At 41.3% G+C, this 14,292-nt stretch overlaps 1 protein-coding gene across 2 annotated transcripts in view; it reads left to right on the top strand.

The window, feature by feature from the left end:
* The first annotated feature begins 252 nt into the window (after positions 1-252).
* PTPRB (protein tyrosine phosphatase receptor type B) overlaps positions 253-14,292 on the top strand; it is a 65,609-nt gene continuing 51,569 nt past the window's right edge. For both annotated transcript variants that reach the window (XM_080579576.1, XM_080579575.1), the window contains exons 1-3: positions 253-399; positions 1,689-2,081; positions 10,975-11,213. In XM_080579576.1, the coding sequence (XP_080435702.1) occupies positions 345-399; positions 1,689-2,081; positions 10,975-11,213 (687 nt within the window). In that variant the 5' untranslated portion in view covers positions 253-344. The remainder of the gene's footprint in view (positions 400-1,688; positions 2,082-10,974; positions 11,214-14,292) is intronic.

Genomic DNA, 14,292 nt, shown 5'->3' with positions numbered 1-14,292 from the left:
CTATTCAGCACCATCCAGATCACCTGCAGGCTCATAATTTCACAGGCAACACATTACACAAAAGTACAATCCCTTTTCTTTGGACTTTTAGTCTAAAGAGATTCATCGCCATCTCTTCTAGTGCCCCACGTATTTGTATTTTTCCAAAATAAAGCAACTAGTAAACTCTGAAGAATCATATGAAACGACAAAGTGGTGCAAAACTCCCCAAAACAATTGAATAGAAGGAAGTGCTCGTCACTGACTTTTTCCCCCTGTGAAGGCACATTTCCTTCCTAGCCTTCGCTTCACTTATCTGAGGTGTTTTTTTTTTAAGAGAAGCGTGGGGAGTTGCTAGAGGGAAAATGGATTCTTTAATTCACGTCCTGGTTTTTACCTGTTTTGCCTTGATGTCCTCAGGTAAGTGTCTCTCCCCACCTCCCCTCCACTGTATTGGTCTTTCTGCCCCACCAGGGCAGCCGGTGACTTACAAAAACCGGGTCACTTCTTCGGTTGAGTCCATACAAAAGGAACGGGGGGCAGGGCCAATGTAGCCTGTTCTGTTTAGATTTCTTTCCACAGGAAAATAAACTGTCTTTTTCTATGCTGGATATAACTCTTATTTTTTTTAAGAAGATCTCATGCTAGACTATGCAGGGGTTGAGCTCTGGGACAAGCTCTTCGAAAGGGAGGCTCCTATTTTTTAGTCCTACTTTGTGAAAATTCCAGAGGCAGGAGCTTTCTGTGATGCTTAGTTAGAAACTAGCTATATCTGTTAAAACAGAGGGGTGAAAAACCCCAGCCGAGGGAAATAGGCATTGATTTTATCACCTTGTAACTAATAAGGTTGGAAAAGTTTGAGCAACACGTTATTAAAAAAATGTAAATAATATGGGGCAGAGAGGCTGCCTTTGAAACATCCAGTTCTGCGCTCTGTGACATGTACGGGTTTTGTATTGGCAACTTCGGGGCTTTTTGATGAATGAGTTGTAGTTCTGTTCATTTAAGTGTTTGTTGTATGTTTTTAAAGTATGGTGGCACAAAGAGCTGATCTAATGTGAATCAGGGCAGTCACAGAACTAACAGCTAGAGACATTGGAGTAAATCCTGTAAGAGATATACTTCCTATCAGTAAAGAGCCTCCATTCTTGTAAAGGCACGGGCACTGAGAGACACACAGATCTGGGAATGTCCTTTTGTATGTTTTCTTCACTAACACTGAGTTTTAATAAACAATTTGCAGGCAGTAAATTAGATTGTAAAAAGACTGGGCCATAAAACTGAAAAAATACTTGAGAGCTTTTGTAGATCTCTGTATGCTTTCAAGCAGAGGAAGTGCAATATTTAGAACTGGTATTTAAAGTTAGAAGTTCTTGGATTTATTTTATATACAGATTTTGGTGTGTTGTTGTTTTTTTTTCTTTTTCATTTTTACATATAATGAAGGTCAAGGTAAGGTTTGTCACAACAGTTTGCTTTTTGCATCCTCACTCTTTACATTACCATGAAACAGTGTTTGCATCATGCGGGTTGTATGCTTGGTGTTCTTTTAAATAGGTTCAGCACAAGGAAAGTTCATGAAAAGTTCAACATGTAGAAAGTGGGAAGAGATCTTTATTTGCTGACATATTTTAAGTCATCAGGAATTTGCTTTTTGTTAAATAACCATATGTAATCTATTGTATTTTTCTGGGATTTTCCTCTTCCAGAGGGGTTTCTGATTATCCATGTGCAGAAACAGCAGTGTCTTTCAGAAAAGAAAGGAGTCATTATGGAAAAGTGCAGTATGACCAGCCCCAACCAGCAGTGGCAGTGGATGGCCGATGACAGGCTCCTCCACGTGAAATCTGGCCAGTGCCTGAGCATCTCCACGCGCTCTGCGCTGTCGTCTCGCAGCATCGTCGTTGATTGCTCCCAGGCAGTCAGGTGGACTTGCCACGAGGAGGATGGGCTCCTGAAGGTGGCCAACAGCTCACTCTTTCTCACAAAACAAGGTCAGAAGGTAATGGCCAAGCAGAGTAAGAAATATCTTCATACATGGATGCAGCTTGAAGCCAGAGAGATGGGAAAACCTGTCTATGTAAATCTGTGCTCAAAGCAAGGTGAGCTATTCCTTCAAGGAAGTATCCTGGAAGTTTTGGTAGCAAAAATGTCTTTTATATTTAATCAAATGTTACAAACTGTTGTTTTATTCATATGGAAAAACATTTTTCATAGTCAAAAATGCTTTTAGAGAACAAAAAGAACAGCTGAGATTAGTGCTGTCTTTCTGACAATTGGTGTGTTTTGTAAAGCCATTTTGCATTTTCAGGATGTCCCTCCTCTTTTCTACTCCCAGTCTTTGGATCAAAGTGCTTATGTGCAATCTCAGCTCACTATTTTGTGTCATTTCCTTTTACATTTTTAAACAGAAATGTGGGTTATAATTCCTAATAGGTTTTTTAATATGGATGTGTACAAGTCCTTCTCCTCCCCATTCATTTTATCATCCAAATGCATATTCAATCTTTCAAGAGCAAGAAGACATCTGAAAATCAAATACAATTATTGCTCTGATTAACCCAAATCATGGTTAGAAGAATCATTAATCCATGATTAGAAGAGCCATATGGCTTACACATTCATGTGTTTACACAGTGTCACTCTGCCTTTAGATGAAATATCTGTAAGAACACTCAAAATCCTGAAAATAACGAACTAAATCAAAAATCTCAGAAATTCTTGCAATAACACTTAGATATGAATGAGTCTGTGCACATCCTTCTGGACCTGTGAAGTTACATGTTTACATATCCACAGCAAAAAGGAAGGTATGAAGGTATGAACATTCAAACCAAAGGAATGGTTTGAATGTTAATTAATAATGTTTTCCTTGATGTCCTCTTGTCAATCCTTCATTTTGACCATTTCATCCTTTCGATATTCTGCTTGCACACTTTTAAGCTGTTCTTCATGGTAAATAAGAGCAACCTGCACAGTTAAGTGTTTTGCAGGGAAATGCACCATTTATTCTTGTCTTTACAGGATTTCAAAAATGTTTCATGATCCAATACTTTTGCATATGGCCAAGTTTCCAGAATGTTTGAAACAAATTGCTTGTTCTTTCTAACCTGAGAATGTTAAGGCATGATTGACAGCTGATCCACCCACTCCTTGTAAGGCTGGATATCTTTTTTTTCACCCAATTTGCACTTGCAGAAATCTACTCACAACAGCAAGAGTACTCACCTGAGTGGAGGTCCAAAAAGACAGCTTGCAGAATCAGGGAATGGAAAATTGGCCAAGATGCCATCCCAGCCCGCCCATACATTTTAGAGATTAAAAATGCAAAATCATTGGAAGTCCTGAGTATAGGGTAAGAATGGCTTGCTTACTCAAAGACACCATGAAGAGTTAAGGTGAGGTACCCAGGCACTATTCATTTCTGTAGATAGCTGGGTAAAGTGTGGCTAACGTTTAAAACCTTGCATCCTTTTCTTATTCATCCTCAGAGGAGCAATTTAAGACCAATGAGAACTGAGTTAGACGATTGTCATGTAGTATCAAAGCACCTTCTCATCTATTTACTGTGCACAGTTCTTTAATGAATTTACCTTAATTTTCCTGAAATTCTCCCCATAAGGAAAGCTGTTGTTCCACTTTCAGAGACTCACTGTATCAGTTATCGTCTCCTTTCTGACAGCTCTGGGAAGCTGAGAAATCAACAATACATTATGATCCACAGTACCTAACTAAGAATTCTAGGTATGTAAGAAGCTCATATAGAGTAGAAGTAGTGCGAAGAGATGCATTTTTAAAAATAATAAGGATAAGTACTACAAGAAAAAAAAAAAAGCCTACAGTGCTGGTCTCAATGGTCATATGAGTGTCAAAAATTTCAATGTTGAATTCTTAAAATTAGTCTTCCAAACACATCTGTCTAATTTCAGTGAAAGCTGCTGTGGATCAGCCTAAAATAACATATTCAGTCTATATTTAGATAAGATAGTAAAAAACTGAGCTAAGTCTTTGGAGCTGAAATGGCTGTATGTTTTTCTACTCCTGAGTAACACCATATTTTATTATAATTTACTCTCGTTGTTTTCATAGTACTCATAAAAAAGTAGAAATATTTTCACAAAGGAATAACTTACTGAATTACATCCCAAACACCTTATCAGCTCAGATAAAGTACAAGCTCCAAACCCAACATCTGCAACTACCTTTTGTACTGGAACTACTTCAAATGCCAAGCATGAGTTTTCTGAGCTTGGATAAAGTCTGAGCTTGGGTTTGGATTTCAAATCAGACGTCTGAGATGTGTTTGGATATGTAGTTTTTGCTACAACCCTGACCTAAATGACTCTGTGGAAATCACGATCAGTTTACACGTGTATCCCGGCTCTGTTCAGTCAGAGCTCACTTTAAATCTAGCAGCAGACAGTCTGTCTCACACAAAGCCATGGCTGATTCTGGCAGCTAGCTGAAACAGCTGACACAACGAAGGCTCGCCAGGTATCATCTCCCTTGATTGAGATGGTGAGACTTTGGTTCTCATCACGTTCACGAGGAGATTATGGGCAGAAAGATGCATCGTCCCAAAAGAGCTAGGGCCTTCTTTTCAGCAGCAGGAACCTGGGGTCAGAGCTCCCCTAAGTCCAGGATCCAGGAGAAGGAAGAGGAGTGTAAGCAGGGAGGAGGAAAGCATGGAGGAGCTGGATGAAGGCAGGATGATGAGGGAGTGGTGGCACTTGGAGAAACAGAACACACCTAAGGAGCAAGGTAGAAAAAGAAAAGAGAGCTTAAACTCATTGGAAGCACAGTATGTCTGGGACAGAAGGAGAAGTAAATTCTGCATGTTAATTACGATAATCAACTAGTAGTTGGAAGTGTCCTCATGAGGACAGCGGAAGAGCTAGGCAAAGTATGGTTTTGCACGTAGAGAACTGGCAGACTTGAAGGACTCTCAGGCTCCTATTTTGTATTTGGAGGTATTACAGATTTGCACAGGAACTTTGCACACAGTAAATCATGTGATCATTACAAATTACTGGCAATGTTATTTGAGAGGGGCTAAGATCTTCACTTATGACTGAGAACAGCAAAATCTGTTGCATGCAAATAACAGATAACCCAGAGCATCGCAAATAAAACACAATAATGCTGTTGTCACTTCTGAGAAGCGTAAGCAATTCTTACAAGTCTTTTTTGTTCTGGGAAGATTAGTTTCACGAAAATACGCAATTACAGATCAGAGGCAATGCCGTCTGGCAACTCAAATATTATCCACAAACTTCAAAACCACCGCAGACCAAAAATTATTCACTAAGTGGAGAATGATTTCAAAGAGGGAAAGGTATATGCTGAAATTATTCACTGAGCTCCAGATAGTGACATGCAACCTGTAGAGCAGTGTGGACACAGAAGGTGACATGAACTGTTCTGTAATGTAATACTCTGTGCTGCATTTCCCTTCTGCTGTATCATATACAGTTGGGACATCTCCTGAAGTAAGTGTAGCTGCAAAACCCTACAGTTGTGGTTACCAGGACTAAGCCCCATTCAGAAGAGAAGCTGACTTTGTAGAGGAGCATGGCTTTGTCATTCACTGTTATGTGCCAGGTACTTAAAAGCCATAGTGGGATCTACAAAGACATAAAACAAAATAGACAAGGAAGTCTGAGCATGAGCTTACTCAGTTCACATCCCATTGCTTACATCAGTGGGTGAGATGGAAGGAAGAGGAGGCCAGAGCAGTGCCCAGTCAGAGCATGCTCCAAAACAGCCAAGAAGCAGTATCACAGAGTCACAGAATGGGTTGGGTTGGAAGGGACCTTAAAGCCCACCCAGCTCCAACCTCCTTGCTGTGGGCAGGGACACCTCCCACCAGACCAGGTTGCCCAAAGCCCCATCCAGCCTGGCCTTGAGCACCTCCAGGGATGGGGCACCCACAGCTGCTCTGGGCAGCCTGTGCCAGGGCCTCACCACCCTGTGAGTAAAGAATTTGTTCCTAGTATCTAAGAGCACCAAAGAAGGGTGGCAGAAACACAGAAAAAGATGCAACTCTTAATCATTTTTGTCATCATGTTACATCTCCGGGCCTTCATTTTTCAACACCTTCATTGTTGACAATGACTACAACAATCCATCTACAGGTTTATAACAAGTTGGGCTTTTGTATGTGTACCCCTTACACTTTTCTCCAGAATGAAATAGACAAGGAAGAGTGAACATATTCATTTTACCTTTGAATTGACTCAAAACATTTTTCCTAAAAAACATTCAGTCAAACCAGTTTTGATCTCCCTAAGGTGTTATTTTGTAGGGTTTTGAAAGTAAAAGAGTTTGCTAACATCTATGTGAACCCATGAAATACTAAAAAATACTTGAATCTTCTTTCTTTGGTCAAAGCAATGTATGGATGACCATTTTTGCTCAGCTCCTTCTGGAAAAAGAAAGACATCAGTGTCAGATCCTTGGATATAACTACAAATCCTTGCACACAATCCAATACCATACTGAGAGAAGCTCAAAGATAAATGTGTTTTTACAGTTTCTAAAAAGAAATGGAAAAACCTGCAGTGTAGTCCAGGTCTTTTGTTTTGGTTAATTTTCAAAGTCTCGATGAACTGTAGTGCAGACAATGTAGAATAAAAACAGATAAGCTCCTATCATAGGAAAAAAAACATGTGGCAACATAAGCAGCTTCCCAGAGCAACCAGGAGGATGGCCAGTCCTGCTTTACTATATCGTCTTGAGCTGCAAATGCTAACAAAGATGACAGTTGCAGACAACTATACTGGTAATTTTCATGATTAAGTTCTCTCTTTATTTTGCATGGATCTCTGTGTAGAGTATGGAGAAGGTTTCAGCTACTAGATATCTAAATACCAGTGTCTAAAGAAAGGGCTTAATTCAGTTGTCTCAATATAGTGCTTTCATGCCATCCGAGGTGCTCCATTCCTGACCTCTAACGGCATACCCACAGAGACATCAGTCTTCCATAGGTCCTCTGAGAGCCCTGAGCAGCTCTCTCAGGTGCCCTATGGCATCTCTGATCATTCTAGGTGTCCATGTTCAGGCAACTGAACCAAGCCCTAGGTGTCTACGTAGTATCTACCTTTCTAAATTCTCTTCAGTAGAGACGCAGTCCATGGAGTTGATGGGGTCTTGGTACCTTGCAGTGACCAAAATACCACTTCAGGGTGAGCTGGGGCTATTTGGAGAGTCAGAAATAGGGCTGATAGAGCTATGGTATTATCACCGTAGTTATCTGGGATGTTCCACCAGTATGGTGCTGTAAGAGCCTCCAAGTGGCTACTTCAGCATTTCAAAAACAAGCAAGTACAGGATCAGCTCAGGATTACTGGAGTTTTGACCTCTCTGACACGAGATGCAAGCATCTCTAATCTCTACAACCTTTCAGATAAAGAAGACGTTTTTCTAAAGTAGCATACATTTTACAGTTTTCAAAAGCATGGGGAAAGAAAGGCCATTCAGTGTATTTTGGTTTTCTGTCACACTCCTACAAGCAACAAAAATCCAAAGTGTATATATATATATATATATATATGTATATGTATATATCAGAGAGCCTTTATTTTTGCAGTCTATTTATGAGTTAGTAGACAGCTAGAAAGATAATTCATTTTCCTGCACATATAGAGACCTTAAAACAACCCCTTCAAGTTTAAAATCTTGCTGTCAGCAAGTTAGATTCAGCCTTACGCAGCATTTTTTTCTTATACAACAGATACCTGAATCATTTGTGTTTTCAGAAGCAATTCAGCCTCCATTTTCTGAAGCTATGCTTTAAGGGTTGGGCGCACTAATAGTATGCAAGCAGTTTCAGAAAGCTGCCCCACGCTGGCTCACCTGAGTCTGAAGGCACCGCCACAGGTTCTCAGTACCTGACAAGTAACCAGGGATAGATGCACAGCGCCCTTGCTCATCATGCGTACATGGCGTATGGATTTCCTTTTCTTGTAAGCATCCTGCTGCTGTGCAGATGGATGCAGTCTGCAGTACATCCCATGGATGAAGTATGTGCTTAGTCATAATGCCATAATTTCTGCTGGGTGTGCCACTGATGATTACAATGCAGTGATGATTACAGTTCACACACTGTATATCATCCAGCCACTAGTGATCAATGTCAGTGTCAGTTCTGCAGCTCTGTTCCCATGAACGGTTTCATGACTGATTTCCAAAGAGACTGCTAGAACAATGTTAAACACTTGCGAGTAATCCCACTGTTGCAATTCCCGTGTACTTTGCTGATGTACAGCTAGGAGGTGAGCTTTTTTCTGGATAGAAATTTGTGCAGAAAAGTAGTGCAGAAATCTGTTTGCTGGGGTCTTATAATACAAAATTTTCTTTCATAAGTGCCTGCTGCTGAAGAAGGGATGTGAGGGCCCTTACGCTAGGACTGTAGTGGCTTTACTTAGAAAGCTAATATAAACCTGAATCCTGAATTGCTTGAAGTGAGGGCGGATTTGGACCCTGTTAGTCCAGTGTAGCGTACATGAGAAGCACTGGTATGTATACCTGAAGTTCCAGGATGGCACAGTGCTGTGCCCAAGTTGTTTCCATCTGCAGGTTGTAGGTTGTCAGCCTCTGACTGGGGAGATCCTCTGTCTTAAGAAAAGGAGCCAGGTGGTGCAGTGACTGAGTGCTCATTTGTGGGACCTCCTCGGGCTGGTGGCACATTTCTGGGGGCCAAGCATTTTGCTGCCAGTGGGGTTTTTGGGTCAGGCTCTCCCCTCGGCTCCTGGAGTGCCACTTACCCACTGGATGCCAGGTCCCATAGGTGCCTCTGGCAGCACCGTTGTCCCTTTTACAGAGTAGCAGCTTTCCTAAAACACAATTGGCACTGGAATGTAATCGTCTTCCTGTTGGAATGGCTGCTATTTGTCTGTAAAGAAAGCCAAGATTTTTTTTTTCAAATGTGCTTTTAAGTTGGGTGTGTAAATCTATATTTAGGAACCTCGCTGCGTGGCCTTTTTTCCTAAGCGGCTGCTGACCACTCAGATGCCCTTTTGTTAAAGCTATCTTTCTATCAGTAGCCTACTCCCTGCTGAAGTTGGAGATATCAGAGAGGCACAGAGCCAGCAGGCCTAATTCTGTCCTAGTCCTTGGGGCTGTCATTTCCACTTGCCTACTGCAGACTTTCAGAGACCCCCAACCAACAGCAGATCCTCAGGAACAAAGACCTGAGACTAAGCCTGGACTTGTGTCAGCTGAAGGGCTTACTTCTGTAGCTGATGACAGCCTGAGCACACGGCTGCCACTGTCAGACTCTTCTCCATCCTTTTGATGTGGGACATAAAGGTATTGTGATGTGGGACCACAGCAGACTTCGCACCGTAGGCACTCTGCAGGGGATTCTGCAAATACAGCAGCAGCAGCATGAGGATGATCACACAGTGTTGGAGCAGACCTGAGGGTCTGACAAAACCCTTTGCACTGTAAAGGGCTACTTTCATTGTAAAATAAAGCAGAATTAGGTCTATAGTATTATTTTCAGTGCCTTGATTTGGAAAAATATTCGATCAACAATTTTTGTAATGAATTGGATACCTGGTGATTTTTATTTCCAGAGAAACACAGTTAGATAAAAGGAGGGAAAATGTATGAAGTGGGTATCCTCCCATCCTAGCAAACCAATCCTTTTCAAGAAGATCCAGCACTGCATACCTGGTGAGCACACTGTGCTGTCAAGTGCAGGTGACGCTTGCATGGAAGTGTCACCTACAAGGGCTTACAATCTCACTTTTATTTCTGGATGCAAACGAGAGTACTGAGAGTTTCATTAAATAAACATGTTAGCACGCATAGTTACACATATATAAAAAACAAAAAAAAGACTTCATATAAGCTCACCCACTGATCCTTTGGGTAAAGAGGTAATCACACATTGGCCTGCTAAGACATAATTGCCCACCAAGTAATTACATTTGTAAGCTTCTGCTTCAATTTAACACAGTCATTACTTTTTTTTTTTTCTTTTTTTTTTTAGAGGGCTTGTGAGCTAAAATTGTTATAAATGGCAACCAGCCCAGTGGCTCAGCAGCAAAACAAGGCTCTGTCATGTTGGTAGACCCCAGTTCAAGGACAGACAAAGTGTCTTGGGCGCTGGGCCAACACACACGAGCTGTGCTCCAGCAATGGCAGGGCAGCTTTTTTGTGAGAAGGGGCCAGCGAGTGATTCCAATCGCTTAGCTGAAATGTGATGCTACCAGATGTAGAGGCCACCACGGATTGAACCCTGCCCTCACCGCCACAAAGAAAGGATATTAAATACATACCAATGGGGAGGAAGAGCCGTGAAAATGTGGAGGAAAAATGTGTAGTAAAATCTTTCCTGCGCTCTAATTGCAACTTTGGCGTTCTCTGAAGCATACGTGACTAAAAAAGCAAACCCGCAGTTACATTTGCAGACACTTTAGTTCACTGATACCATTGTTAGCTGAACCTTGGGAAGGGTGCAGTCAGGGGTTAGCGTGGTGTCTGCATGGGACAGACCTGAAATGCAAGAGAATGCCCGTGTGGGCACAAGGAACTTCATTACCTCAAATAAAGCCATAATTTGAACTTACACCAACAAGAGGCAGATGAGAATCTGTCCCCTGTCCTTAAACCCTGGACTTTTTATTGGCCATGTAAAGCTGAAATTGTGTGCTGTTTGGTAAAACTCACGTAAGTGAAAAAGCTGTGAGTGAAAACATCATGCTGCTAATGACAAAACACAGCCTTTCTCTTCGCTTTGGAACCAGTGACGGACTGCTTTTAAGATGAATGGTGTGAATGTTCAGGATATTTATTCTTCTATACTTTTGTTTTGCACAAAATTTGATGTTGACACAAAATAATATTTGTACTGAAAGTAAGAAACTCCAGAGCTGACAGGTGCACTTAAACTACTTAGAAGCCATTTCAACCACATTTATAGGCATGTAGAGAACTGGTTATAAAAATGCAGAGCTGATTTTAATCACTTTCCTTCATTTATCGTAGATCTCCAAGATACAGACACTTCTGTACGGAGTACTACAGCCACATCCTCCCCTTTAAGCACTGTTACCTCTAGGCCTGAAAATCTGCCGGAGAGTAGCACGGAGATGTTCACCAGAAATGTGACTGAACACTTCAGTAAAAAATTAATTGAAAACCTCTACTTTGATTTCAAGTCTGCAGTAACAGAGAAAGCCTGGATCCCAACAACTACTCCTCAATACCCTAGCACTACGGAGGAGGTAAGGCAGAGGAATTATTGATTGATTTTTATTAAGCCTGCTCCACTCTGTGGAGCCTGATAGCTATTACAGGTGGATGCTTCATAGACTGAAAAAAAAAAAAAAAAAGAAAGAAAGAAAAACAGCTGCAGGACTGAGCTTTGTTCTTTATTCTGATGGGATTCTTTGTTCATGCTGATAGTCCCCTTTGCTAGAAGTACAGCTGCAGAAAAAATCTTCCCCTTCCGTACAGCACAATCGTGGTGTGCACAATGCACTGGGAAAATCTCTGAGCTCCAGGGAAAAGGCTCAGGGTACGTGAGGAGCAATGGGAAGCTCATGGATGTAGCAGGAGACGCGGGAGCTGAGGTATCTGTTCTCAGTGACAGCCTCTGCCGTTGGTTTGTTGCGTGACGTGAGGGTCTAGCTCTAAGTATGCTGTAAGAAACAGTACGCTTTATGAACTCCTTTAGGATAGCTGAGCCCTAAAATTACACACAGGGCTTATAGACCAAAGCAAGTAAAAAGGGAATGTTTTAACTTGCATCACGAGGAACCCTGGCCTTGACCCTGGTCAGCTTATTTACTGACCGATGGACAGAGGGGAGGACACACAGCTGCTTCTGGATCTATGTTCCTGAGTCCAACCACAGACAGCCCTGGCAGAGTAGGTGAATGGGTGCCAGCCCCATCCAGAGAAGAAGCTAAGTGTGGGCATACAGTACCTCCAGGCTTCTGTTTTGTGTGGGCGAGGCACAATTAAGTAATTTGAGAACAAATCTGGTGTAATCATTGGCAAAACGTCCCCAGGCAGTTAGACCTAAAGCACTGAGGAGATTATTGGCCACTTTATTGATATCGACACTTGGGTGTTAGAGCTAAAAATCCCATATTTCCCTGTAGCTTCTTGTCCGGGAGACCACACTGCACTCGATGTACTGGGGTAGGCAAACGTTTCAGTTATTACTTTGGGTGTCAGTGTTACCGTGGATGAGACTAAGAAATATGTTCTGTGTTTAGGAGGGCTGTGGGACAGAGTAGTCTTCAACAGGAGCTCATTCTTCAACGTATCCTGATTATTCTAAGGAAATCCTGTACATTCTGGTTCAAACAGTGTCACTAGAGACTGCTTCAGACAGGGGGAAAGAAAAAGTAGTGTTACCCAGGACTATGCTGGCCGAAATTACTAACTAGAACGTTTATGGTCCCTGTCACAGCTATTTTGGTGCTGCCCACAAGGGACTGAGCTGGTGATGGGTGCACTGCACCCAATTCCACAGCTGGTTCTTTTAAAATACCATTATTTTGGGTTGGTACAGGCAGGCTGAGCTAATTTCTCCATGCCCTCTGCTCATATACAAACCTCCTGCACAGAATATCTGTCTCCTCCAAATGGAAATATCCTGTAGAATATTTTATTTCCCAAAGTGCCTCCAGCACTCCTACTGAAGTCCCGCTGCTGCTGGAGAAGTATTGAAGCTATCACCTCCTATGTTCCTACCCCAGCTCATCTCCTTGTTCACATGATATGCACTGAGCAGGTTGCTTAGGTCAAAACTTCAAAACCAGATTGCTGATGATAAGCATGCTAGGCATCACCATTAAAATAAATAAATAAACAAATAAATAAAAATCACAAGTATCTGTCACTTGGAGTCTCCAGCCAGGTCTGGACATTTGAATCTAGATACTCTATCAGATACTCTGACATACAAACTGAAACGTTTTTGGCCTCCGTCTTTCAGCTTCCTTGTCCTTAGAGTGGAATTAAAAACATCTTTGTCAAGCTAGCAGAGATGTTTAAAAGATTAATCGGAGTTAATGTGATACTTTGAAAACAGGTAGACTGATAAGGGCTGTTAGGAAGACAATTCTTCCCGTGAACTGTGTCTGCCCCAGGCCAGGTCCTCTTGTTTGTAGAACTAAAGCCTTGATGTTATTTGGCTGTGAGCATACTAGTTCTGAGGGGACAATGGTGACACTTCAATCAAACAAAATGTTTGGTTTAGAGCAGCCTTGGATTTCAAGTAAAACTGCAGCTTGCACTTTCAAGCCGTGACAAAAGCTATGCAAAGCCCATTTCCTCTTGATTAGAGAGGCAGAGAGAGAGGTTGGTGTTAAAAAAAAAAAAAAAAAAACAACTCAGGAAACCTTGGGAAAGTGTCTGAAAGAGACTTTGGAGCCTGCTATTAGAGACATGTCCGGCCACTCCCAAAGCTCACTTCCACTTCTTTTTTTTTTTTTCTTTTTCTTATTCTTTTTTTTTTTTTTAATTAGTTTCTTGGCTTACCACACAGATCAGTAAGTGTTACAGGCTGCAAGACTGTTGATTTGCTAAAAACCCATTTATTCAATACCAGTCTGGAAATAATTACTCATATTATGTTGGCTATTCTATATACATATATTGCCACCAGTGAATGATGGATCCCTCCTGTTCTGTTCCAGTACTGGCATAGACGTCTGTGGCAGACATTACACTTAGAGCAGTCTTGTAGCGGATAATGTACAGAAGGAAGTCTCAAACCATGTAAAAATGAATTTTCTTACTAATACAGCTATAGCAGGGTAGTTTTAAAGATTTTATGATAGCAAGAATAAGGGTAATAAAGTAGGAACTTAGAAATTATGGGCAATGGTGAGAAGCAGCAACATAGCTTTTCTCCGCGCATTATCTTATGTCAGCTGGAGAAGACAGACAGACATTTCCAAGAATCTTTAAATTTCATTTTTGATAGGTTAAATTTATTTTCTGAATTCTATAAGTATGCACGGACTTCATTTTTTTCTTTCACATATTACATCTACTTAACTAATTTACACCTATATGTCTGAGTTATATATTTCAGGTTATGGATATGCTTTAAAAAGTCCCTACAAAGCAAGCTCCAACTTTCCAAGAAAATGCAGCTTGCTCTGAATATTGTCATTTTCAGAGAGGGGTCTGAAGTGATCCAAACATCCCAATAAGCCTTCATATTTTCTATTCTCCAGTGCTGGGAAAGTGTTGATATAGTTTATGCCATTAGGTCCCTAAAGCACAATTGTCTAAAGATGATTTTATGCTGCAAAAATCTTTCACTTTAAGCTGATTACAAGA

This window comes from Anser brachyrhynchus (genome assembly GCF_964034855.1).
Source record: "Anser brachyrhynchus genome assembly, chromosome: 1".
In the NCBI taxonomy this organism is placed as follows: domain Eukaryota; kingdom Metazoa; phylum Chordata; class Aves; order Anseriformes; family Anatidae; genus Anser; species Anser brachyrhynchus.
The sequence above is the reverse complement of the archived record's forward strand: the minus strand, read 5'-3'. Positions and strand labels throughout refer to the sequence as shown.